The sequence below is a fragment of the Hylobates moloch genome, unplaced genomic scaffold (genome assembly GCF_009828535.3).
Source record: "Hylobates moloch isolate HMO894 unplaced genomic scaffold, HMol_V3 SCAFFOLD_19, whole genome shotgun sequence".
NCBI lineage: Eukaryota > Metazoa > Chordata > Mammalia > Primates > Hylobatidae > Hylobates > Hylobates moloch.
The window spans coordinates 38,646,714-38,671,128 of NW_026652294.1; the positions used below are offsets into that span (position 1 = coordinate 38,646,714).

The 24,415-nt window shown below is 51.5% G+C and overlaps 3 protein-coding genes across 7 annotated transcripts; 1 reads left to right on the forward strand and 2 right to left on the reverse strand.

Moving 5' to 3' along the window:
• Nucleotides 1-3,305: 3,305 nt before the first annotated feature.
• SAT2 (spermidine/spermine N1-acetyltransferase family member 2) lies at nucleotides 3,306-4,889 on the reverse strand. Of its 3 annotated transcripts, none has more exons than XM_032139330.2 (6): nucleotides 4,634-4,889; nucleotides 4,429-4,480; nucleotides 4,215-4,298; nucleotides 4,015-4,116; nucleotides 3,825-3,865; nucleotides 3,306-3,683 (listed from the first exon to the last, which is right to left on the reverse strand). In XM_032139330.2, the coding sequence occupies exons 1-6, from the start codon at nucleotides 4,697-4,699 to the stop codon at nucleotides 3,516-3,518; spliced, it is 513 nt and encodes a 170-aa protein (XP_031995221.1). In that variant the 5' UTR covers nucleotides 4,700-4,889; the 3' UTR covers nucleotides 3,306-3,515. The 3 variants fall into 3 exon arrangements, with proteins under 3 accessions (XP_031995221.1, XP_031995223.1, XP_031995222.1); XM_032139331.2 differs by having other exon boundaries at nucleotides 3,539-3,683; nucleotides 3,778-3,865; nucleotides 4,634-4,808; XM_032139332.2 differs by lacking the exon at nucleotides 4,215-4,298 and having other exon boundaries at nucleotides 4,634-4,808.
• Nucleotides 4,890-5,058: 169 nt separating this feature from the next.
• SHBG (sex hormone binding globulin) lies at nucleotides 5,059-10,339 on the forward strand. Of its 3 annotated transcripts, XM_032139325.2 has the most exons (8): nucleotides 7,153-7,263; nucleotides 7,399-7,490; nucleotides 7,662-7,851; nucleotides 8,182-8,343; nucleotides 8,571-8,730; nucleotides 8,861-8,997; nucleotides 9,725-9,932; nucleotides 10,177-10,339. In XM_032139325.2, the coding sequence occupies exons 1-8, from the start codon at nucleotides 7,153-7,155 to the stop codon at nucleotides 10,323-10,325; spliced, it is 1,209 nt and encodes a 402-aa protein (XP_031995216.2). In that variant the 3' UTR covers nucleotides 10,326-10,339. The 3 variants fall into 3 exon arrangements, with proteins under 3 accessions (XP_031995219.2, XP_031995216.2, XP_031995220.1); XM_032139328.2 differs by lacking the exons at nucleotides 7,153-7,263; nucleotides 9,725-9,932; nucleotides 10,177-10,339 and adding an exon at nucleotides 5,059-5,087 and having other exon boundaries at nucleotides 8,861-9,304; XM_032139329.2 differs by lacking the exons at nucleotides 7,153-7,263; nucleotides 7,399-7,490 and having other exon boundaries at nucleotides 7,715-7,813; nucleotides 8,236-8,343.
• A 3,476-nt stretch (nucleotides 10,340-13,815) lies between these two features.
• On the reverse strand, nucleotides 13,816-20,315 carry LOC116458368 (small ribosomal subunit protein uS14-like). The gene is made up of 2 exons (XM_032753870.2): nucleotides 20,220-20,315; nucleotides 13,816-14,068 (listed from the first exon to the last, which is right to left on the reverse strand). The coding sequence occupies exons 1-2, from the start codon at nucleotides 20,313-20,315 to the stop codon at nucleotides 13,898-13,900; spliced, it is 267 nt and encodes an 88-aa protein (XP_032609761.1). The 3' UTR covers nucleotides 13,816-13,897.
• Between the last annotated feature and the right edge of the window lie 4,100 nt (nucleotides 20,316-24,415).

The following is a 24,415-nucleotide window of genomic DNA, read 5'->3' on the forward strand; positions in this document are numbered from 1 at the left end:
GAGGGGGGAGGGAAAGAGGAAGACCCGCAGGGGGGGGGGAGGGGGGGGCGGCAGTGCCCCCCCACTCCCCCCCCGCGGGGCAACCAGGGCAACCCCCCGAAAAAAAAAAAAAAAAAAAAAAAAAAAACGTAAACTCTGAAAACCAAAGACGAAACAAGATGGGGGCAAGATAAATTTTGGAAGTACTGGCCGGGCACGGTAGCTCACGCCTGTAATCCCAGCACTTTTGGAGGCCGAGGTGGGCAGATCACCTGAGCTCGGAATTGGAGACCAGCCTGACTAACATGGAGAAACCTCATCTCTACTAAAAATACAAAATTAGCCAGGCTTGGTGGCGCATGCCTGTAATCCCAGCTACTCGGGAGGCTGAGGCAGGAGAATTGCTTGGACCCAGGAGGTGGAGGTTGCAGTAAGTAAGATCGTGCCATTGCACTCCAGCCTGGGCAACAAGAGCGAAACTCCATCTCAAACAAACAAACAAAAAAATTGGAAGTATTAAGTTTCCTAGTTTATACTCTTTTATCTTCTGCATTAGTGATTAAAGTTTGTTTTTTGAGACGGGGCTTTGCTCTGTCACCCAGGCTAGAGTGCATTGACAGGTTCTCAGTTCACTGTAGCCCCAACCTCCCAGGCTCAAGCCATCCTCCCATCTCAGCCCCCCAGTAGCTGGGACTACAGGCATTTGCCACCACGCTCAGCTAACGTTTTTGTATTTTTTGCAGAGACCGGGTTTTGCCCTGTTGCCCAGGTTAGTCTTGAACTCTTGGACTCTATTGATCTACCCACCTTGGTTTTCCAAAATGCTGGGATTACAGGCGTGAGCCACTGTACCCAAACTATTATTTTTTTTGTTTTGAGACAAGCTCTCACTCTGTCACTCAGGCTGGAGTGCAGTGGCGCAAACATGACTCACTTCAGCCTCAACCTTTAGGGTTCAGGTGATCCTCCCACCTCAGCCTCCTGAGTAGTTGGGACTACAGGCATTTGCTACTGACTTGGGCAAATTTTATTTATTTAGTTTTTGTTTTCTTTGGGTTTGTTTGTTTGTTTTAGACAGAGTCTTGCTCTGTCGCCCAGAGTGCAGTAGTGCAACTCGGCTCACTGCAACCTCCACCTCCTAGGTTCAAGTGATTCTCCTGCCTCAGCCTCCTGAGTAGCTGGGATTACAGGCTTGCACCACCAAGACCAGCTCATTTTTGTATTTTTAGTAGAAACAGGGTTTCACCATGTTGGCCAGGCTGGTCTCAAACTCCTGACCTCCAGTGATCCACCTGCCTCGGCCTCCCAAAGTGCTAGGATTACAGGCGTGCGCCAACACGCCCGGCCATTTTCTTTTTTTTTGAGACAGAGTCTCCATCTGTCACCCAGGCTGGAGTGTGTTGGCACAATCTCAGCTCACTGCCACCTCTGCCACCGGGGTTCAAGTGATTCTCATGCCTCAACTTCCCAAGTAGCTGGAATTACATGGGTGCCACCACACCCAGCTGATTTTTGTATTTTTAGTAGAGATGGGGTTTCACCATGTTGGCCAGGCTGGTCTCCAATTCCTGACCTCAAGTGATCTGCCTGCCTCCCAGAGTGCTGGGATTATAAGGGTGAACCACTGCACCTGGACTAATTTTGTAGAGATGTGGTCTTGCCCATGTTGCCTAGGCTGGTCTTGAACTCCTGGGCTCAAGTGATCCTCCACCCTCAACCCCTCAAAGTGTTGAGATTTTTTTTTTTTTGAGACTGGGTATGGCTCTGTCACTCAGGCTGGAGTGCAGTGGCACGATCTCGGCTCACTGCAACCTCTACTTCCTGGGATCAAGCAATTATCGTGCCTCAGCCTCCCCAGTAGCTGGGCCTAGAGGAGCATGCCATTACGTGCTGGCTTTTTTTGTATTTTTTGTAGAGACGAGACTTTGCTATGTTGGCCAGGCTGCTCTTGAACTCCTGGGCTCAAGCAATTTGCTAGCCTCCCAAAATCCAAAATGCTGGGATTACAGGTGTGAGCGTTTTTTTTTTTTTTTGGAGATGGAGTTTTGCCCTCTTGTTGCCCAGGCTGGAATGCAGTGGCATGATCTTGACTCACTGCAAGCTCCGTCTCCCAGGTTCAAGTGATTCTCCTGCCTCAGCCTCTTGAGTAGCTGGGATTACAGGCGCCTGCCACCACGCCTGGCTAATTTTGTATTTTTAGTAGAGACGGAGTTTTGCCATGTTGGTCAGGCTGCTCTTGAACTCCTGACCTCAGGTGATCCACCTGCCTCGGCCTCCCAAAGTGCTGGGATCACAGACATGAGCCACTGAGCCCGGCCAGGTGTGAGCTTTTATAGGGCACACCAGATTGAAAATAAAGACTGTCGGGCCAGGTGCGGTGGCTCACGCCTGTAATCTCAGCACTTTGGGAGGCCGAGGTGGGCGGATCACGAGGTCAGGAGATTGAGACCATCCTGGCTAACACGGTTAAACCCCATCTCTACTAAAAATACAAAAAATTAGCCGGGTGTGGTGGTGGGGGCCTGTAGTCCCAGCTACTCAGGAGGCTGACGCAGGAGAATGGCGAGAACCCGAGAGGCAAAGCTTGCAGTGAGCCGATATCGTGCCACTGCACTCCAGCCTGGGTGACAGAGCAACACTCTGTCTCAAAAAAAAAAAAAAAAGAAAAGAAAAGAAAGACTGTGGGCTGGGTGCGGCAGCTCACACCTGTAATCCCAGCACTTTGGGAGGCTGAGGCGGGTGGATCACCTAAGATTGGGAGTCTGAGACCAGCCTGGCCAACATGGTGAAACCCCGTCTCTACTAAAAATACAAAAATTAGCCGCATGTGGTAGCAGGCGCCTGTAATCCCAGCTACTTGGGAGGCTGAGGCAGGAGAATCGCTTGAAACCGGGAGGCAGATGTTGCAGTGAGCCAAGATCGAACCATTGCACTCCTTGCACTCCAGCCTGGGGACAACAGCAACACTTTATCTCAAAAAAAAAAAAAAGACTTTGGACTGGGCACGGTGGCTCACACCAGTAATCCCAGCACTTTGGGAGGCTGAGGCGGGCGGATCCCGAGATCAGGAGTTGGGAGACCAGCCTGGGCAGCATGGTGAAACATCGTCTCTACTAAAAATACAGAAATTAGCCAGGCATGGTGGTGCACACCTGTAGTCCCAGCTACTCAGGAGGCTGAGGCAGAAGAATTGCTTGAACCTGTGAGGCAGAGGTTGCAGTGAGCTGAGTTCACGCCACTGTACTCCAGCCTGGGAGACAGAGACTGCGCCTCAAAAAAAGAAAAAAAAAAAAAAGAAATAGAAGAAAAGACCCAACATCACATCAGGACATGTAATTCTTATTTATTTTTCACCCTCAACAAAGAAGAAAGGTCTCTCCCTCAATTCTGCTCTTCCAGTACTTGAGGATAGGCACCCCCAACCCTCCTTCCTCCAGGGAGGCCTCAGCATCAGTGTCTGTGGACGTAGTCTCTGAAGAGTGCTTGAGCTGGTGGGGAAGGAGAAACTCAAGAGAGAGATCCCCCTAGGGATGGCGTCACTTTCCTGCCAACTTTCTCGTTGCCTCTCCTTCAAAGCAGAAGAAGTGCCAGCCCTCAGCTTCCGTCAGATCTTGGGCTCCTAGGGCCTTGTACAAGTCCATGGCCCTCTGGTTCCAGTCCAGGACGGCCAGGCGGAATTGGGAGCAGCCCTTATCCAAGGCCACCTGTGGGAGAAGACATCACCAACTTTTCTGGGGTCAGAAAAGGAAAGGGCTTTCTCACTCCCTCATTCAACCCAGGTGCCCCCGCTCCATATACCCTTGCTTCTTCAGGTCCTCACTTGTCGCCCCTACCCCTCTTCTCACCTCAGCCACCTTTTTGATTATTTTGGAACCAATCCCTTGACCTGTTGTGGAGAGAAAGAGACAAAAAATAGCTATTGTTTGAGCTGAAGGAGATCAGAAAAGGACACAGGCTGGGATCTGGGGACAGGGGATGATGGTGGGGTCTGTGGTGTGCTTTCCTCCCACCCCAGCCTCAGCTTCTCCCCAGTACCCCGATATTCCGGCATCACATAGATATCCTCCAGATAAATGGTGCGTCCCTTCCATGTACTGTAGATGAAACAGTATATCCCATAGCCCACCAGGCAGGGCCCTGAGAGAGAGAAAATGGGAGTAAGGCTTCTGGGAGCCTGTGGGGAGACCTCTGAGTCCGGCTGGAGAGGTGGACTTCTCAGGGCCAGGTGCTCTTACCCAGTAGCTCCCCGGGCGCTGGAAGAATCTCTGCTACCAAACAGTGATAGAAAGGATTCTCTCCAAAGCCATCTGCTCTCAGGGCTGCCGAGATTGTAGTTGTGACAAAGAGATAGAGGACTTGGGTGTATGCCCAGCCTGGAGCTGTCGCCTGGGGAACCCATCCCTCATTTCCTCCCCAGCCTCCGCCAGAACCTGGGCGCTGAGCTCCCACCTTCTTCACTGATCTTCACCTGATGTGAGAGGTTTTCGAACTCGGCTAGCTCCTAAGGCGTGGGTACGAAGCTAGATTAGAGCAGAAGGGCCCCGCTGCTCCCCGAGCGGGATCCCAAGGCAAGCCTCCCCCCTGCCCCCGCTTCCTGCGCTCCCACTCTGGCCGCGCCACTCTGACCCCCGGGTTTCCGGCCCGCAGTCATCACCCGAATCAGCCTCAGGATATCTCCACAGTCTCCCTCCTTGGCCTCTCGGATCCGCACGGAAGCCATCCGGATCCCCGCTGTCTGGGACCAAAGTCCCAGGGCCCCGCAAAGGGCAACTAGACCCCTTAAAAGGCCTACAGACTTGGATCCTGAAGAGCCTGGGAGAGCGGGGTGGCGGGAGTGGCGGGGGCGGCGGGGTAGCCGCGGCCTGGTAAGTGGAGCTGGGATTCCGGCGCCGTGAGGGCGGAGAGAGTAGGCCAGCGAGGCGGTCCTCTGTCCGGGCAAAGCCCCACCCCCTCGAATTCTGTCGCAGCAGGGGGCACAACCGTCAGCCAATCAGCTTGGAGAACAGGCACAGCCGCGTCCCCCAAGCCCCACCCCCGACAGCTGGATCTTGTGACTGGGCCCCTGGGTAGAGTTCAAGGTTGGAGTGCGGCGGCTGCCTTGCGGTTGTGTGAGTGTCCCAACCTGGGTCGAGTTACCCCGCCGTTCAAAGGCTTCCCCGCAGTGCTTTTTAAATTGACATATGCAGTGATAACCTGCTTTAGCCTCAGGCCCACTCACCGGTCCAGACCCTGGGTAAGCCTTAAGACCCTCAGCTCTGAAAGCTGTTTCCTGCAGCTCTTGAGTAGCATGAAGTGTTACCTCTCGGGGGCATTTGCATTTTTAAAATGTTTTATTTTTATATTTATTTATTTTTGGAGATGGAGTATTGCTTTGTCGCCCAGGCTGGGGTGCAGTGGCATGATCTCTGCTCACTGCAGCCTCCATCTCCCGAGTTCAAGCGATCCTCTTGCCTCAGCCTCCGGAGTAGCTGGGACTACAGTCGCGCACTGGCACGCCCGGCTAATTTTTTTTTTCTTTTTTCTTTTTCTTTTTTTTTTTTTTTAACGGATTCTCACTCTGTCACTCAGGCTGGAGTGCAGTGGCACGATCTCGGCTCACTGCAACCTCTCCCTCCTGGGTTCAAGCGATTCTCCTGCCTCACCCTCGGAGTAGCTGGGATTACAGGCATGGGCAACCATACCTGGCTAATTTTTGTATTTTTAGTAGACACGGGGTTTCACTATGTTGGCCAGGCTGGTCTGGAACTCCTGACCTCAAGTGATCTGCCCGCCTCAGCCTTCTAAAGTGCTGGGATTACAGATGTGAGCCACCAAGCCCGGTCTATCATTTGCGTTTTAAAATGGGTCACGGGGTGGGCACAGTGGCTCACACCTGTAATCCCAGCATTTTGGGAGGCAGAGGCAGGCGGATCACCTGAGATCAGGAGTTTGAGACCAGCCTGACCAACATGGTGAAACCCCGTCTCTACTAAAAATACAAAAATTAGACAGAGGTGGTGGCGCATGCCTTTACTCCCAGCTACTCAGGAGGCTGAGACAGGAGAATCACTTGAACCTGGGAGGTGGAGGTTACAGTGAGCCAAGATCGTGCCATTGCACTCCAGCCTGGGCAACAAAAGCGAAACTCCATCTCAAAATAAATAAATAAAATAAAATGCGTCAGGGAGGCTCGGGCCTTGTGGCCAATGCCTGTAATCCAGGTACTTTGGGAGGCTGAGGTGGGCGGATCATTTGAGGTCAGAGGTTCGAGACCAGCCTGGCCAACGTGGTGAAATCCCTGTCTCTACTAAAAATACAAAAAAATTAGCTGGGCCTGGTGGTGCGTGCACCTGTAGTCCCAACTACTAAGGAGGCTGAGACAGGAGGATCGCTTGAACTCGAGAGGCAGAGGCAGCAGTGAGCCGAGATCACGCCACTGCACTCCAGCCTGGGTGACAGAGCAAGACTCTGTCTAAAATAAAATAAAATAAAATAAAATAAAATAAAATAAAATAAAATAAAATGGGTCAGGGAGTGGGTGATGAATTTCTACCGTGCACACAGACAATTCCTTCTTGGGAGACAGGCCTCAGAGGCCTGGGAAAAGACTGGGGGAGTTCAGACCAGATGCCGGGCATTGTGCCTGCATTTTCTCAATGAACCCTCTTTCACAGTCACCCCGTAAAGTATTCTTTTCCTCATTTTACAGACAAGGACACTGAAGCACAAAGGTGAAGTGACTTGCCCAAGGTCACTCAGCTAGAAATTTAGGATTCCATTATCTCATTTCTAGTCCTGATACAGGATGCTACTTGGGACGCAGGTCAGGACTGTTTCTAGACCTCAGGCCTGTGAATGCAGGCTCCCCGAGTGGACAGAAATCTTGCAGGACCTAGATCAGGCCCTAGAGGAGGAGAAGGGAGATGGAATATCCTCTCCCAGTTCAGAAACTTTCTCGGCAGTGGAGGATGATAGTGGAGGGGACTCTGTCCTTCACCCCATTGATCCCCAGAGGGGTTATAGCTGAGTCTTGTGACTGGGCCCCTGGGCAGGGGTCAAGGGTCAGTGCCCCTGTTTCCTTTACCCCCTCCTCCCCGGGCAACCTTTAACCCTCCACCGCCCACACGCAAGGCTGCCTGCCTCTACACATTCTCCCAAGAGTTGTCTGAGCCGCCGAGTGGACAGTGGCTGATTATGGAGAGCAGAGGCCCACTGGCCCCCTCGCGCCGGCTGCTGTTGCTGCTGTTGCTACTACTGCGTCACACCCGCCAGGGATGGGCCCTGAGAACTGTTCTCCCCACCCAGGTGCAGGAGCGGGACAGGGCACTCAGCTCATGCAGTCTTCCCTTCTCTCCTCCTCTGGCCCCATAGCAGGGCCTCTCCCTCTGTCTGTCTCTGACATGTCCCTATTCAGCTTTGTTTGTTTTCTCTTTCTGATAGAGGGCCCAGGACCCTCCGGCTGTCCACCTCAGCAATGGCCCAGGACAAGAGCCTGTCGCTGTCATGACCTTTGACCTCACCAAGATCACAAAGTATGGGGTTGGCCTAGCCCTTGACCCAGTCCCCTGGCTCTGCCCTCTCTCCATCAGCTCTTCTCTTTTCCCTGTCTTCCTTTCCTTATCTGTGAACACCATCTCCTCCAAACCCACACTGGCTCTCAAAGGGCACATGACATACACAATCTTCCTTCTGCGTCCTTCCAGAACCTCCTCCTCCTTTGAGGTTCGAACCTGGGACCCAGAGGGAGTGATTTTTTATGGGGATACCAACCCTAAGGATGACTGGTTTATGCTGGGACTTCGGGATGGCAGGCCTGAGATCCAACTGCACAATCACTGGGCCCAGCTTACGGTGGGTGCTGGACCACGGCTGGATGATGGGAGATGGCACCAGGTAAGCTAGCTCTGGTCCTCAGGGGAGGGATGTCTGGAGCTGGTCTGAGGAAAGGGAACGAAACCAAGTTATTGGGCATCCCTTTGCCACTGTCATCTCATTTAATCCACATGAACCCCCACAAAGTAGCTATTCTTGGCCCTGTCTTTTCTGATGGGAATTCTAAGGCTCAGTCAGTACATAAGTGACAAGAGCTGAGTGACCCAAGGCCAAGGATGCTAGCTGCTTCTTTAAGGCATGTTCTTTCCACTATAGTACTAGGCTGCCTCACAGGAAGGTGGCAGAAACAGATCCCAGGGGCCTCTGATTCTGCTTCCCACCTTCCTGCAGGTGGAAGTCAAGATGGAGGGGGACTCTGTGCTGCTGAAAGTGGATAGGGAGGAGGTGCTGTGCCTGAGACAGGTCTCTGGGCCCCTGACCAGCAAACGCCATCCCATCATGAGGATTGCGCTTGGGGGGCTGCTCTTCCCCGCTTCCAACCTTCGGTTGCCGGTAACTACACCCCAGGGGTGGAACTCTAGCCAAGGCTTGGTAAAGCACTGCTGGGTGGCTGGCCATGGGAATCTAAGTCCACACTTTTAGGGAGAGGGGAAGGGTTGAAAGCTGCAACCGGGAGGCCAAATGCTCAGAGGGGAGTAAACTGAGGGCAGGGAGGTCGGGACTGGGGCTCTGATGCCCTGATTTCTACATTCCCATATCTTATCTCTGTCACACTCCAGCTGGTTCCTGCCCTGGATGGCTGCCTGCGCCGGGATTCCTGGCTGGACAAACAGGCCAAGATCTCAGCATCTGCCCCCACTAGCCTCAGAAGCTGTGATGTAGAATCAAATCCCGGGATATTTCTCCCTCCAGGGACTCATGCAGAATTCAATCTCCGAGGTAGATTTCCTCGGAGTCTATTTTTCCGACCCTGGCCAGCTCGGCCTGCCTCTGTCTCCCTCTACCACTGGCCCCTTTCCTCCTTGAGGCCCCAGCTTTGAGGCCTCAGGATAATCATTTCTCCCCACAGACATTCCCCAGCCTCATGCAGAGCCCTGGGCCTTCTCTTTGGACCTGGGACTCAAGCAGGCGGCAGGCTCAGGCCACCTCCTTGCTCTCGGGACACCAGAGAACCCATCTTGGCTCAGTCTCCACCTCCAAGATCAAGTAAAGGGGGACAATGGGGCGCTGCCTGTATTCAGTGGAGCCTGGAGCAATGAGGGAAGAGGGGAGTCCAAAATGTCAATATTAGGAAGACTTCCAGCCCAGGGAACATAGCAAGACTCTAGCTCCACAAAATTGTTTTTCATTAATAATTAGCCAGGCATGGTGGTGCATGCCTGTAATCCCAGGTGCTGGAGGCCAAGACCAGAGGATCACTTGAGGCCAGGAGTTTGACACCAGCCTGGGCAACATAGCAGAGACCTCTGTCTTAAAAAAAAAAATTAGCCAGGCATGGTAGCACGTGTCTAGCTACTTAGGAGCCTGAGGCAGGAGGTTCACTTGAGCCCAGGAGTTTGAAGCTGCAGTGAGCTATGACGTGCCACTGCACTCTGACCTGGGCCACAGTGAGACCCTGTCTCAAAAAAATAAAAATAAAAATAAGGCTTATGGATGGCACTCAGGTGGGTGGTAGGGGCGAGGGACATATCTTGAAGCTGCCCACAGCAAGCAGACAGTTTTGACTTAGACTGCATATTTACTTGGGGCAGGTGTGGTTTCAAAAAAGATCAAGCCAAAAAAAACTGGGACAGGATTTAAGTGGTGAGAATGGCCAGTAGGTGGAGGCATAGCGAAGAGGCAGAATTAAGGCAGCTAGGGGTGAGGCCACAGGCAGTAGGCCCAGCTCATTCTTCCCTCCCTCTCTACCATCCCTTTCCCACACACTCTGCAGAAGGTGGTGTTGTCTTCTGGGTCGGGGCCAGGGCTGGATCTGCCCCTGGTCTTGGGATTCCCACTTCAGCTGAAGCTGAGTATGTCCAGGGTGGTCTTGAGCCAAGGGCCGAAGATGGAGGTCCTTGCCCTGCCTGCCTTAGGCCTGGCTCCCCTCCTTAACCTCTGGGCCAAGCCTCAAGGGCGTCTCTTCCTGGGGGCTTTACCAGGTAAGAGAGAATGATGTTCAAGTTCATGAGCACAACGTTGGAAACAGCTCAAGGGAGGTGGCACATTTTGAGGGGAAGGAAACCTCCGGGAGGGAAGAAGAATAGGCCAGAAGAAGAAGATACGGGGGCAGTGGGAGGTAGTGCTTTTGCAAACTCAGGTTGGAGGAGTAGAAAAGTGGGGAGCAGATTCTGGATCCAAGCCACCTTAATGCTCTAATGCCACCTTTGCACTACCTCCCTCTAGGAGAAGACTCTTCCACCTCTTTTTGCCTGAATGGCCTTTGGGCACAAGGTCAGAGGCTGGATGTGGACCGGGCCCTGAACAGAAGCTATGAGATCTGGACTCACAGCTGCCCCCAGAGCCCAGGCAATGGCACTGACGCTTCCCATTAAAGCTCCACCTAAGAACCCCCTTTGAAAGTTACTGATTATTCATTTATTCAACAAATATTCACTGTGCACTAGCAATGTACCAGGCACTGTGCCAAGTATTGAGTTGTCTTGATGAGCAAAAACACTCTGGTTCCTACCCTCTTGGTGCCCACAGTCCCATAGAGAAGCAGACATCCATCAAAGGCTAACTAATAAGTGGATAGTTGGAAGCACTGATAAAGAAGAATCGGAGAGTTGTGAAAACATGCAGACTGGCCGGGCATGGTGGCTCACGCCTATAATCCCAGCACTTTGGGAGGCCGAGGCAGGTGGATCACGAGGTCAGGAGATCGAGACCATCCTGGCCAACACGGCGAAACCCCGTCTCTACTAAAAATACAAAAAAATTAGCTGGGCGTGGTGGCGGGCGCCTGTAGTCCCAGCTGCTCAGGAGGCTGAGGCAGGAGAATGGCATGAACCCGGGAGGCGGAGCTTGCAGTGAGCTGAGATCGCGCCACTGCACTCCAGCCTGGGCGACAAAGCGAGAGTCCGTCTCAAAAAAGAAAAAAAAAGAAAAAGAAAAACAGAAAACATGGAGACTAGGAGGGCTTAACTTAGTCTGAGCGTCAAGGAGAGGTTCTCTAAGGAAATGAGGACTTCTTTTTTTTTTTTTGAGATGGAGTTTCACGCTCTTGTTGCCCAGGCTGGAGTGCGATGGCGTGATCTCGGCTCACTGCAACCTCTGCCTCCCGGGTTCAAGCGATTCTTTTGCCTCAGCCTCCCGAGTTGCTGGGATTATAGGCGTGTACCACCACCCCCGGCTAATTTTTTGTATTTTTAGTAGAGACAGGGTTTCACCATGTTGGCCAGGCTGGTCTAGAACTCCTGACCTCAGGTGATCCTCCTGCCTCGGCCTCCCAAAGTGCTGGGATTACAGGCATGAGCCATCGCGTCCAGCTGGAAATGAGGACTTCTTAGGCTGAGATCCCAGCAAAAACCCCGACAGACAGACATACTCTGGATACAGGTCACTTTCTGGAAGCCAGGACCCACCTCGTTCCGCAGAAGCTACTCCCTTTGAGACTCCAGTTTCCTGCCTCTGTGGCTGGTCCAGAGAGATCAGGAGGAAGGGAAGAGATGGGATTTTGACATCTCAGTCATCTGGTCCTTGGACTGGCCATTGCTGCCCAGGGAAGGGGCAGCAGGGGGCGTGAGAGGGTCATAGAGAGATGTGGGTAGGGGTTCTGGAAAAAGGGGTGGAGGCAGGGAGAAAGAAAAAGAGGAGAGCAGAGGTAGAAACTCGCCTCTCTCTCTCTCCTAGTCTTGGTCCACTTGCTGCGTTCCCAGACGAATTCGTCTCTACTCCATTAAGCAAGAACTGGCTTGTGCTAGTCCCAGCTGGGAAAAACAGACTGATTCAGGAATATCTCTGCCCTCAAAGAATACGGTGACCTAGCTCTCAACCACAGACCTCTAGAGAATGCTGGTGCCCAGCATCCCTCCCTGGGGAACCCTCGTGTCCAAGCCCCTAGCCCCTACCCCCCAGCTCCCAGTCTTCAGCCCTCTTAGGAACCCTTGTGTCCTAGCCCAAAGCTCCCAGCCTACTAAGGAGCCCTGGGGCTCAAGCCCTCCATCTTCGTTCCTCTCAAGAACCATTAGGTTACCCAGGCACGGTGGCTCACACCTTTAATCCCAGCACTTTGGGAGGCCGGGGCGGGCGGATCACCTGAAGTAAGGAGTTTGAGACCAACCTGGCCAACACAGTGAAATCCCGTCTCTACTAAAAATACAAAAATTAGCTGGGCGTGATGGCGGGCGCCTGTAATCCCAGCTACTCGGGAGGCTGAGGCAGGAGAATTGCTTGAACCCGGGAGGTGGAGGTTACAGTGAGCCGAGATTGCGCCACTGCACTCCAACCGGGGTGACAGAGTGACACTCTGTCTCAAAAAAAAAAAAAAAAAAAAAAAAGAAAAGAAAAAACTTAAAAAGAACCATTAGGTTAAAGCATCCTCCATCTCCAGACCCCATGAGAATCCCAGTGTCCAAGCCTCCTAGTTTCTTACAAGAGTCTTTTCACCAGTAACCCAGGCAGCAGGCTGAGTCACTCACTGGAGCTGCTGTCCCCTTCTGCAGAGATCAGCCAGGACCTAAATGACCCCAGGGTAAGGAGGCCCTGGGGAGTCTCTAGGGTAGAAGACACAAATCCCAAGCCCCTTGTACCTCTCCTAATCTTGACCCTATAGATCCTCTCAGGATCTACAACTGCCTCCACCCAGCCAGCAGTGTTTATAGCGAAGTCTTCAGCATGGAGAGGGCATCCACATTTAACTCTGGCCCCTTGTTGACGTTCAGGGTTAACCTAGGCCACCTGAGCACCTGCTGTGTACCAGGCACTGTTCTAGATACTGAGTATTCATTGGTGAAAAGGACAAACACAGGCCAGGTGCAGTGGCTCACGCCTGTAATCCCAGCACTTTGGGAGGGTGAGGCAGGTGGATCACGAAGTCAGGAGATCGAGACCATCCTGGCTAACACGGTGAAATCCTATGTCTACTAAAAATTAGCTGGGTGTGGTGGCGGGTGCCTGTAGTCCCAGCTACTCCGGAGGCTGAGGCAGGAGAATGGCGTGAACCCGGGAGGCGGAGCTTGCAGTGAGCGGAGATCGCACCACTGCACTCCAGCCTGGGCGACAGAGCGAGACTCCGTCTCGAGGAAAGAAAAAAAGGAGGACAAACACCATCTCCGTTCTAATGGAACTTATAGTAGAGAGGAAGCAGACACAAACAAGAACACAAATAAATAAGCAGGATTATTTCAGATAGCGGTTAGAGCAATAAAGGGAATAAAATCCTGTAATATAATAGGAGGAGGGGGGGGCAACACTAGCTGGATGGTCAGAGAAGTCATTTGAGCAGAGACCTGAATAATAAAAAGAAGTCATCCTGTGGAGGCCTGTGGAGTGCGAGCCAGCAGGGAGGGGGGTTAAAGAGCCCGGATGCACCTGGGCACCCACCAAGGGGGTTGTTCCGAGTGCCAACATCCTGACCTTTTGTCCCTGGAATCTCCTCGGAGCTGGATTTTCTCTCCTCCCTCCACCCCACCCTCTCCAGGACACTGTGCCCCCAACCTCTCTTTCCCCAGCCTGCCCTAGATTCCAGGATTCCTGATTACCATCCAGAGCTGTCTACACTCTTTCATTAAGACTGACTTCGCTTTGACATCGACTTTGTCAGGCCCCCGCCAAGGGCACCTATGATGCCTGCCCAGTGTCCCCTGCCTTCCCCACACGCCCAAAAACTTTTCAGAGCTTGGCAGCACACCCTGAAGCCTCTGGGCCTGATCTACCCACTCACTCCATCCTACCCACTGCCTCTCTCTCTCTCCCCCCCGCTTCTTGCTGCACCCCCCCCCAATTTTCGTTCAATTAACATGTATTGGCTGCTGATACATTGGTGAAATACTGTGTAGCCCACCACAGGGACTCTAAAGACGAATAAAACTTTTTTTTTTTCAAATGGTTATTTTATGTACAAAGAACTATCATGGTTTTTCACTGAGTAGATGCCTTGGATAATCCTTTGAAGGAAGATCATTTAGTCCAACTTAATGAAACCAATATCCTTCGCGTACTGATGGAAACACTGGCGGCACATATTGAGGCCATATTTCCGGATCAGACCGTGCCGGTTTGAACAGGCGCGACAAGAGCGAGAACCCTGGCCGAATTTACGCGGGTGGCTCCAGTACAGCTGCTGATGACCTACCTATCTTGCTCTCAGCAGTGCAACGAGGTAAAAGGAAGCAAGACGAATAAAACTTGGTACTGGCCCTGGAGAACCAGGGTATTTTTTTCTCTTGAGACGGAGTCTCGCTTTTTCGCCCAGGCTGGAGTGCAGTGGCACGATCTCGGCTCACCGAAAGCTCTGCCTCCTGGGTTCACGCCATTCTCCTGCCTCAGCCTTCTGAGTAGCTGGGACTACAGGCATCCGCCACCATGCCCGGCTAATTTTTTGTTTTTTTAGTAGAGACGGGGTTTCACCATGTTAGCCAGGATGGTCTCCATCTCCTGACCTCGTGATCCACCTGCTTCGGCCTCCCAAAGTGCTGGGATTACGGGCGTGAGCCACTGTGCCTGGCCTTTTTTTTTTTTTCTTTTGAGACAGAGTCTCGCTCTTTCAGCCAGGCTGGAGTGCAGTGGCATGATCTCAGCTCACTGAAACCTCCGTCTCCCAGGCTCAAGCAGTTCTCCTGCCTCAGCTTCCCAAGTAGCTGAGACTACAGGCATGTGCCACCACACCTGGCTAATTTTTGTTATTTTTAGTAGAGACGGGGTTTCGCCATGTTGGCCAGGCTGGTCTCAAACTCCTGACCTCAGGTAATCTGCCTGTCTCAGCCTCCCAAAGTGCTGGGATTACAGGCGTGAGCCACCGCGCCCAGCCTTTTTCTTTTTTTCTTTTGAGACAGAGTCTCCCTCTATTGCCCAGGCTGGAGTGCAATGGTGTGATCTTGGCTCACTGCAACTTCTGCTTCCTGGTTTCAAGTGATTCTCCTGCCTCAGCCTCTTGAGTAACTGGGATTACAGGCATGCACCACCATATCTGGCTAATTTTTGTATTTTTAGTAGAGATAAAGTTTCACCATGTTGGCCAGGCTGGTCTCAAACTCCTGACCTCAGGTGATCCACCCACCTCAGCCTCCCAAAGTGCTAGGATTACAGGCGTGAGCCACCGGACCCGGCCAGAACCAGGGTCTTGAGAGAGAGACAGACATGTGAAATGCTTTAGCAGAGGTATCTGAGATGCCAAGAAACTTGGTTGCTAGTTCTACTAAGGACCATCAAAGAAATGAGTTATGGCTGGATGCAGTGGCTCATGCCTGTAATCCCAGCACTTTGGGAGGCTAAAGTGAACGGATCACCTGAAGTTAGGAGTTTAAAATTGGCCTGGCCAGCATGGTGAAACCCCATCTCTACTAAAAATACAAAAAATTAGCTAGGCGTGGTGGCGGGCTCCCGTAATCCCAGCTACTGGGGAGGCTGAGGAAGGAGAATCGCTTGAACCAGGGAGGCGGAAGTTGCAGTGAGGTGAGACTGCACCACTGCACTCCAGCCTGGGCAACAGAGCAAGACTCTGGAACAAGAAAACAAATAAATGAAAAAACAAAAGAAATGAGTTGTTAGATGTGTGAAGTTGAACAAACGACTAAACCTCTATTACTCTGTTTCCCCATCTACAAAATGGGAAGTTTCTCTATCTTAGAAGGTTGCTGTGAAGATTTGATGAAATCATGTAGACGTTTTAATGTCTAGCATAGTGTTTGGCATACAGAAAGTGCTCAATATATGATATATATATATATATATTTCTCAATATATATGAGAAATGTTGTTCTTATTAATCTCACACATAGTTCCTGACATATTAGTCTGAGCCTGCTGGGTATGAAAGATCTGGGAGGGGGCCGGGCGCGGTGGCTCACGCTTGTAATCCCAGCACTTTGGGAGGCTGAGGCGGGCGGATCACGAGGTCAGGAGATCGAGACCACAGTGAAACCCCGTCTCTACTAAAAATACAAAAAATTAGCCGGGCGTGGTGGCGGGCGCCTGTAGTCCCAGCTACTCGGAGAGGCTGAGGCAGGAGAATGGCGTGAACCCGGGATGCGGAGCTTGCAGTGAGCCGAGATCGCACCACTGCACTCCAGCCTGGGCGACAGAGCGAGACTCTGTCTCAAAAAAAAAAAAAAAAAGAAAGATCTGGGAGGGCGTGTGATGTGGATGAACCATGGGCAGGCTGAGATGGAGTAAGGGCAGATGGGGGCTCCTTGGGCTATGTGGCCTTGTGTGTCCTGCTGAGGAGTTGGAGCTTGATCTCGTCAGTGAATAAACTTTATTTTCTTATCTATTCTTATTTTTCTTCTTCTTCTTCTTTTTTTTTTTTTGACAGAGAGTCTTGCTGTGTCGCCCAGGCTGGAATGCAGTGGCGTGATCTCGGCTCACTGCAACTTCTGTCTCCCGGGTTTAAGAGATTCTCCTGGCTCAGCCTCCCAAGTAGCTGGGATTACAGATGCCCACCACCACGCCCAGCTAATTTTTTGTATTTTTAGTAGAGACGGGGTTTCACTGTGTTAGCCAGGATGGTCTCAATCTTCTGACCTTGTGATCTGCCCGCCTCGGTCTCCCAAAGTGCTGGGATTACAGGCGTGAGCCACCATGTCTGGCCTTTTTTTTTTTTTTTTTTTTTTTTTTAGACAGCATCTGGTTTTGTTGCCCAGGCTGAAGTGCAGTGGCGCGATTTCAGCTCACTGCAATCTCCAGCTCCTGGATTCAAGTGATTCTCCTGCCTCAGCTTCCCGAGTAGCTGGGATTACAGACATGCACCACCACACCTGACTAATTTTTTGTATTTTTAGTAGAGATGGGTTTTACCATGTTGGCCAGGCTGGTCTCAAACTTCTGGCCTCAAGTGATCCACCCACCTTGGCCTCCCAAAGTGCTGGGATTACAGGCGTGAGCCACCACATCTGGCTTGCTTTCTTCCTTTTCTTCTATTTTTTTTTTTTAGAGACAGAGCCTTGCTGTGTTACCAACTGTAGTACAGTGGTGCAATCATGGCTGGGACCACAGGAGCAGGCCACTGCACCCAGCTTATTTTTAAATTTTTTGTAGAGATGCGGCCTTGCTATGTTACTCAGGCTGATCTCAAACTCTTGGCTCCACTCTTGGAATCCTCCCCACTCAGCCTCCCAAAGTGCTGGGATTACAGGCACGAGCCACCATTCCTGGCCTCTTCTCTTATTTTCTTTTTCTTTCTTTCCTTCCCTTCCTTCCTTCTTTCGATTGTGGTAAAATATTCACAACATAAAATTTACCATCTGAACCCTTTTTTTGTTTTTGAGACAGGATCTCATTCTGTTGCCCAGGCTGGAGTACATTGGTGCAACCATGGCTCACTGTAGCCTCGAGTTCCTGGGCTCAAGTAATCCTCTCACCTCAGCCTCCCCAGTAGCTGGGACTACAGGCATGCACCACTATGCCTGGCTAATTTTTTTTTTTTTTTTTTGAGACTGAGTCTTGCTCTGTTGCCCAGGCTAGAGTGCAGTGGTGCGATCACTGCTCACCGCAACCTCTGCCTCCTGGGTTCAAGCAATTCTCCTGTCTCAGCCTCCCGAGTAGCTGGGATTACAGGCCTGATAATTTTTGTATTTTTAGTGGAGATGGGATTTCACCATGTTGGCCAGGCTGGTCTCCAACTCCTGACCTCAGGTGATCCGCCCACCTCGGCCTCCCAAAGTGCTGTGATTACAGGCGTGAGCCACCGTGCCCAGCTAATTTTTGTATTTTTAGTAGAGATGGGGTTTCACCATGTTGGCCAGGCTGGTCTCGAACTCCAGATCTCAAGTGATCCACCCACCTAGGCCTCCCAAAGTGCTGGGATTACAGGTGTGAGCCACCGCACCCGGCCTAATTTTTAAATTTTTTGTATAGACGGGGGTCCCACTGGTCTGGAACTCCTGGGCTTGAATGATTCTCCCACCTTGGCCTCCCAAAGTGCTGGGATTACAGGTGTGAGCTACCGCGCCTGGACCATCTTAACCTTTTTTTTTTTTTTTTTTGAGATGGAGTCTTGCTCTGTTGCCCAGGCTGGATTGCAGTGGCACGATCTTGGCTCACTGCAACCTCTGTCTCCCAGGTTCAAGCAATTCTCCCGTCTCAGCCTCCTGTCATCTTAACCATTTTTAAGTGTACATTTCAGTGGCATTAACTCCACTCACGATGTTGTGCAACTATCACCACCATCCATTTCCAGAACTCTTTTCATCATTGTAAAACTGAGACTCTGTCCGCATTAACAGCACTGTTCCATTCTCCTCTCCCCACATATCCGTGTTACAGAAGTCTTCTCTTTTCTTGTTCTTGTCTTTGCAAACACCCATTTTGTTGGGAACCCAGAGAGCTAAATCCCTGGAATTGCATGGACTGAGGGGGAGGAGATCGACGGGTACAGACCTCAGTGAGAGGTGACAGCGTGCTGGCAGGCCTCACAGCCCTCGCTCGCTCTCGGTGCCTCCTCGGCCTTGGCGCCCACTCTGGCCGCGCTTGAGGAGCCTTCAGCCCGCTGCTGCACTGTGGGAACCTTTCTGGGCTGGCCAAGGCCGGAGCCGGCTCCCTCAGCTTGCGAGGAGGTGTGGAGGGAGAGGCGCGGGTGGGAACCGGGGCTGCTTGCGCGGGCGGGAACCCGGTGCTTGCGGGCCAGCGCGATTCCGGGTGGGCGTGGCACTCGGAGCGGCCAGCCGGCCCCGCAGGCCCTGGGCAGTGAGGGGCTTAGCACCAGGGCCAGCAGCTGCTGTGCTCAATTTCTCGCTGGGCCTTAGCTGCCTTCCCGCGGGGCAGGGCTCGGGACCTGCAGCCCACCATGCCTGAGCCTCCCCCGACTCCGTGGGCTCCTGTGCGGCCCGAGCCTCCCCGACGAGCGCCGCCCCCTGCTCCACAGCGCCCAGTCCCATCGACCACCCAAGGGCTGAGGAGTGCGGGCACACAGCGCAGGACTGGCAGGCAGCTCCACCTGAGGCCCCGGTGTGGGATCCACTGGGTGAAGCCAGATAGGCTCCTGAGTCTGGTGGGGACTTGGAGAACCTTTATGTCTAGCTAAGGGATGGTAAATACACCAATTGGCACTCTGTGTCTAACTCAAAGTTTGTAAACACACCAATCAGCACCCTGTGTCTAGCTCAGGGTTTGTGAATGCACCAATTGACACTCTGTATCTAGCTACTCTGGTGGGGACTTGGAGAACCTTCATGTCTAGCTAAGGGATTGTAAATACACCAATCGGCACTCTGTATCTAGCTCAAGGTTTGTAAACACACCAATCAGCACCCTGTGTCTAGCTCAGGGTTTGTGAATGCACCAATCGACACTCTGTATCTAGCTACTCTGGTGGGGACTTGGAGAACCTTTGTGTTGACACCCTGTATCTAGCTAACCTAGTGGGGACGTGGAGAACTTTTGCATTTAGCTCAGGGATTGTAAACGCACCAATCAGCACCCTGTCAAAACAGACCAATCAGCTCTCTGTAAAATGGACCAATCGACTCTCTGTAAAATAGACCAATCAGCAGGATGTGGGTGGGGCCAGGTAAGAATAAAAACAGGCTGCCCAAGCCAGCAGTGGCAACTTGTTCAGGTCCCCTTCCAAACTGTGGAAGCTTTGTGCTTTTGCTCTTTCCAATAAATCTTACTGCTGCTGATTCTTTAGGTTCACACTTCCTTTATGAGTTGTAACTCTCACCAGACGCGCCGCCTTAAGAGCTGTAACACTCACCGTGAAGATCTGCAGCCTCGCTCCTGAGCCAGCGAGACCACGCACCCACCAGAAGGAAGAAACTCTGAACACATCCCAACATCAGAAGGAACAAACTCCGGACACGCCGCCTTTTAAGCTTCATTCTTGAAGTTAGTGAGACCAAAAACCCACCTATTCCGGACACATCAGGACAAGGTCTAGATATGAGAGAGGGGGTGTAAAGGCTCTCATGCCCTGGTTCCTTTTGGAAGATGCTGGTGGGAAAGGTGGGCTCCAGGAAAAGGCTAGAGGTTTGTAACAGCTCTTTTCCCTGAGATTTTTCAGATCTTGCCTTTCTCAGCTTGTTTCTCTCAAAACACCAATGTTGCGCTTAATGCTGGAGACCCTCCCCCCTCCTCCGTTCCGTCCTCCAAACTTGCAGGAGAAGACAGCAAGGAAAGGGAGTAACGGGTATCTCATTCTTACTCCATAAACCCCCTGCAGTGCGCAAAAGACATTTCTTTCTTTCCAAGTGAACATGGGGTACAAGGGCAGAGGCTGAGCCGGGAATCCGGAGGCCACCCCTGGCTATGTTTGCTAAGCTTCACGTCTTGAGGATCGGATCAGGTCTCACCTTTCCAAATAGAGGGTGGACCACGTCAGTGCTGCTTGCCTGAGGAAGGAAAGAGCAAGTCGCTTCTGAGGTTCCTTGCAGAAGGAGCCTTTCCATGTTCACGCCCAATTCAACCAGGTGCTATCTTTGGTAGCTCTATGGGTTTCTTGAGTTTGAAGAAAGTATAAATAGTCTTAAGACAAAGGCCTGTTCTCAAAGAGCTTAGAGCGCTTAGAGTCTAGTTGAAGAGATAAAACACACACAAGAGTTTTCTTTTCTTTTTTTTGAGATGGAGTCTCCTCTGTCACCCAGGCTGGAGTGCAATGGTGCGATCTCGGCTCACCGCAACCTCCGCCTCCCGGGTTCAAGTGATTCTCCTGCCTCAGCCTCCCGAGTAGCTGGGATTACAGGCATGCGCCACCACCCCGGCTAATTTTGTATTTTTAGTAGAGACGAGGTTTCTCCACGTTGGTCAGGCTGGTCTTGAACTCCCGACCTCAGGTGATCCACCTGCCTCAGCCTCCCAACGTGCTGGGATTACAGGTGTGAGCCACTGCGCCTGGCCTAATTTTTTTTTTTTTTTTTTTGAGACGAAGTCTCGTTCTGTCGCCCAGGCTAGAGTGCAGTGGCACGATCTTGGCTCACTGCAAGCTCTGCCTCCCGGGTTTCCTGCCTCAGCCTCTGGAGTAGCTGGGACTACAGGCGCTCACCGCTGTGCCCGGCTAATTTTTTGTATTTTTAGTAGTGACAGGGTTTCACCGTGGTCTCGATCTCCTGACCTCGTGATCTGCCCGCCTCAGCCTCCCAAAGTGCTGGGATTACAGGCGTCAGCCACCGTGCCCAGCCCTTTTTTTTTTTTCAGACAGAGTTTCACTCTTGTTGCCCAGGCTGGAGTGCAATGGCACAATCTTGGCTCACTGCAGCCTCCACCTCCCGGGTTCAAGTGATTCTCCTGTCTCAGCCTCCCTAGTAGCTGGGATTACAGGCATGTGCCACCACGCCTGGCTAGTTTTGTACTTTTAGTAGAGACGGGGTTTCTCCATGTTGGTCAGGCTGGTCTCGAACTCCCGACCTCAGGTGATCCACCCTCCTCGGCTTCCCAAAGTGCTGGGATTACAGGCATGAGCCACTGCGCCTGGTCTTTTTTCTTTTTGAGACAGTCTCGCAGTGTTGCCAAGGCTGGAGTGTAAGGGCGCAATCTCAGCTCACTGCAACCTCTGCCTCCTGGGTTCAAGTGATTCTCCTGTCTTAGCCTCCAAAGTAGGTGGGATTACAAGTGCCCACCCATGCCTGGCTAATGTTTTGTATTTTTAGTAGAGATGGGGTTTCACTGTGTTGGTCAGGCTGGTCTTGAACTCCTCACCACACGATCCTCCCCCTCGGCCTTCCAAAGTGCTAGGATCATAGATGTGAGCAACCGTACCCAGCTGCCCAGCTAGTTTTGTATTTTTAGTAGAGACAGGGTTTCACATGTTGGCCAGGCTGGTCTGGAACTTCTAACCTCAAGTGATCTGCCTGCCTAGGCCTCCCAAAGTGCTGGGATTACAGCAGTGATAATTTTTCTATTTTTAGTAGAGATGGGGTTTCGCCATGTTGGCCAGTCTAGTCTTGAACTCCTGACCTCAAATAATCTGCTGGCCTGGCCCTCCCAAAGTGCTAGTATTATAGGCATGAGCCCCCGGGCCCGGCCAATTTTCATTAAATGCGATTATGTCACTCTCCTTCCTGAAACCACAGAATTGTTTTCATGGTGGTTGGATTAAAATCCAAACCACATCCACTAGATAGGATATGAGGTAAAAAATATCCAACCATTCTCTAGGGTCTACAAGGACCCTTTATGGTTTGGCCCCTGCCTAGCTCTTGAATCCCTTGCTGTATTCATCTTGTCTTGGCTCACTAAAGCCCAGCCTTTGCACTTTCACTTCCTTCTTCCTGGAAATCTCTTCCCTTACCTCTTCTCAGACCTCCTTTCGGGTGTGTGAGTCTTACATGAACAGTCATTTCCCTCACAGGAGTTCAAGGCTGCAGTAAGCCACAGTTGCACCACCGTACTCCAGCCTGGGCAACAGACAGAGACTGTCTCAAAAAAAAAAGTTGTGGCCGGGTGCAGTGGCTTATGCCTGTAATCCCAGCACTATGGGAGGCCGAGGCGGGTGGATCACCTGAGGTCAGAAGTTCGAGACCAGCCTGACCAACATGGTGAAAAACCGTCTCTACTAAAATACAAAAATTAGCTGGGTGTGGTGGTGCACGCCTGTGATCCCAGCCACTTGGGAGGCTGAGGCAGGAGAAGCACTTGAACCCAGGAGGCGAAGGTTAGAGTGAGCCGAGATCACGCCATTGCACTCCAGCCTGGATGACAGAGACTCCGTCTAAAAAAATAAATAAATAAAAAGTTGCCTTCTCAGTAAGGCCATTCCTGACCATCCAGGCACTCTCTAGTACCTTAGCCTGTTCTTTTTCCTGCATAACATTAACATTATTAAGCTTGGTGCGGTGGCTCATGCCTGTGATCCCAGCACTTTGGGAGGCCGAGGCAGGCAGATCACTTGAGGTCATGAGTTGGAGACCAGCCTGGTCAACATGGTGAAACTGGTCTCTACTAAAATACAAAAATTAGCTAGGTGTGGTGGTGCATGCCTGTAATCCCAGTTACTCGAGGGGCTGAGGCAGGAAAATTGCTTGAACCCGGGAGATGAGGTTGCAGTGAGCCAAGATTGTACCAATGCCCTCCAGCCTGGGCGATAGAACAAGACTCTATCTCAAAATAATAAAAATAATAATATAAACATTATATTTATTTGCTTTTGTTAATTGTCTACTGGAGTGGCAGCCCCAGGAACACAGGGACCAGAATAGTAATAGCACCTGGCTCTAAGCAAATGCTCATTAGATATGCACTGAGTGGGCCAGGCATGGTGGCTCATGTCTACATTTCCAGCACTTTGGGAGGCCAAGGTGGGTGGATCACCTGAGGTCAAGAGTTAAAATCAGCCTGGCCAACATGGTGAAACTGCGTCTCTACTGAAACTACAAAAATTAGCCGTGTGCGGTGGTGGGAGCCTGTAATCCCAGCTACTCAGGAGGCTGAGGCAGGAGAATTGCTTGAACCCAGGAGGTGGAGGTTGCAGTGAGCCAAGATCATGTCATTGTGCTCCAGCCTGGGCAACAGAGCGAGATTCTGTCTCAAGAAAAAAAAAAAGAATCATTATCTCCACCTCTTTTAATCTTTCTTCAAATCTTGCCGGTTTTCCTTGGAGAGGTTTTTCTTCTCCTTTCAACTGTCACCTTAAATCCTTAGCCCAAGTTCTCAACACCTCACATCCAAACTGCCATCCACGTCCTCAAACCCATTCCGTCCAGCCCAAGGCCAGCCTCCTGACGTGCGACCTGCACAGTGGCACGAGGCCCATGCTCATAGTTGTTTGGTTTAAAACTCTGCTGTTGCTTTTTTTCCCCCCAAACATTCATGGAGCTGAATGCCATCGCTGTCTTGAAATTCTTCATAGTTCTATCTTTGAATTTGTGCTTTGTAAGTAACGTCCAGTGAAGCATTGGCGCATGCGTGTGAGCAGAGGAGCTACGTCCCATTCACAGAGCGTTCCAGATGCGCCATGGGCACAGAATTCTGGGGAACCTACAATGTGTGGGAGTTCAGCCAGACTCCAGATGAGTATAAGGTAAGCATGTTATGTCTACAACTGAATATGTGAGGCTGAGCACGGCCAGCTGCTGAATTGGACGTGAACATGGAAAGGCTCCCTCTGCAAGGAACCTCAACAACGGCTCCTGCCTGTAATCCCAGCACTTTGAGAAACCCAGGCGGGAGGATCCCTTGAGCCCAGGAGTTCAAGACAAGCCTTGGCAATATGGCGAGACTCCATCTCTACGAAAAACTTCTTTAAAAATTAGCCAGGCGGACTAGTAGACAGGCATTTAGCCAGGTGAGACTAGTAGCCACCTCTACTCCCAGCTACTTAGGAGCCTAAGCTGGGAGGATTGGATCGCTATGATCATGCCACTGCACTCCAGCCTAGGTGACAGAGCAAGAGACTATCTCAAAAAAAAAAAAAAAAAATGAATATGAATAAGTGGGAGTGCTGACAGCTAAGAGACCACACTCTTCACTGGAAGCAGAACTTGGCTATGAGCACGGAAAGGAAGCAATGGCATTGTAGGAGGCATGGATGATCACCATATCTTATCAGATCTTT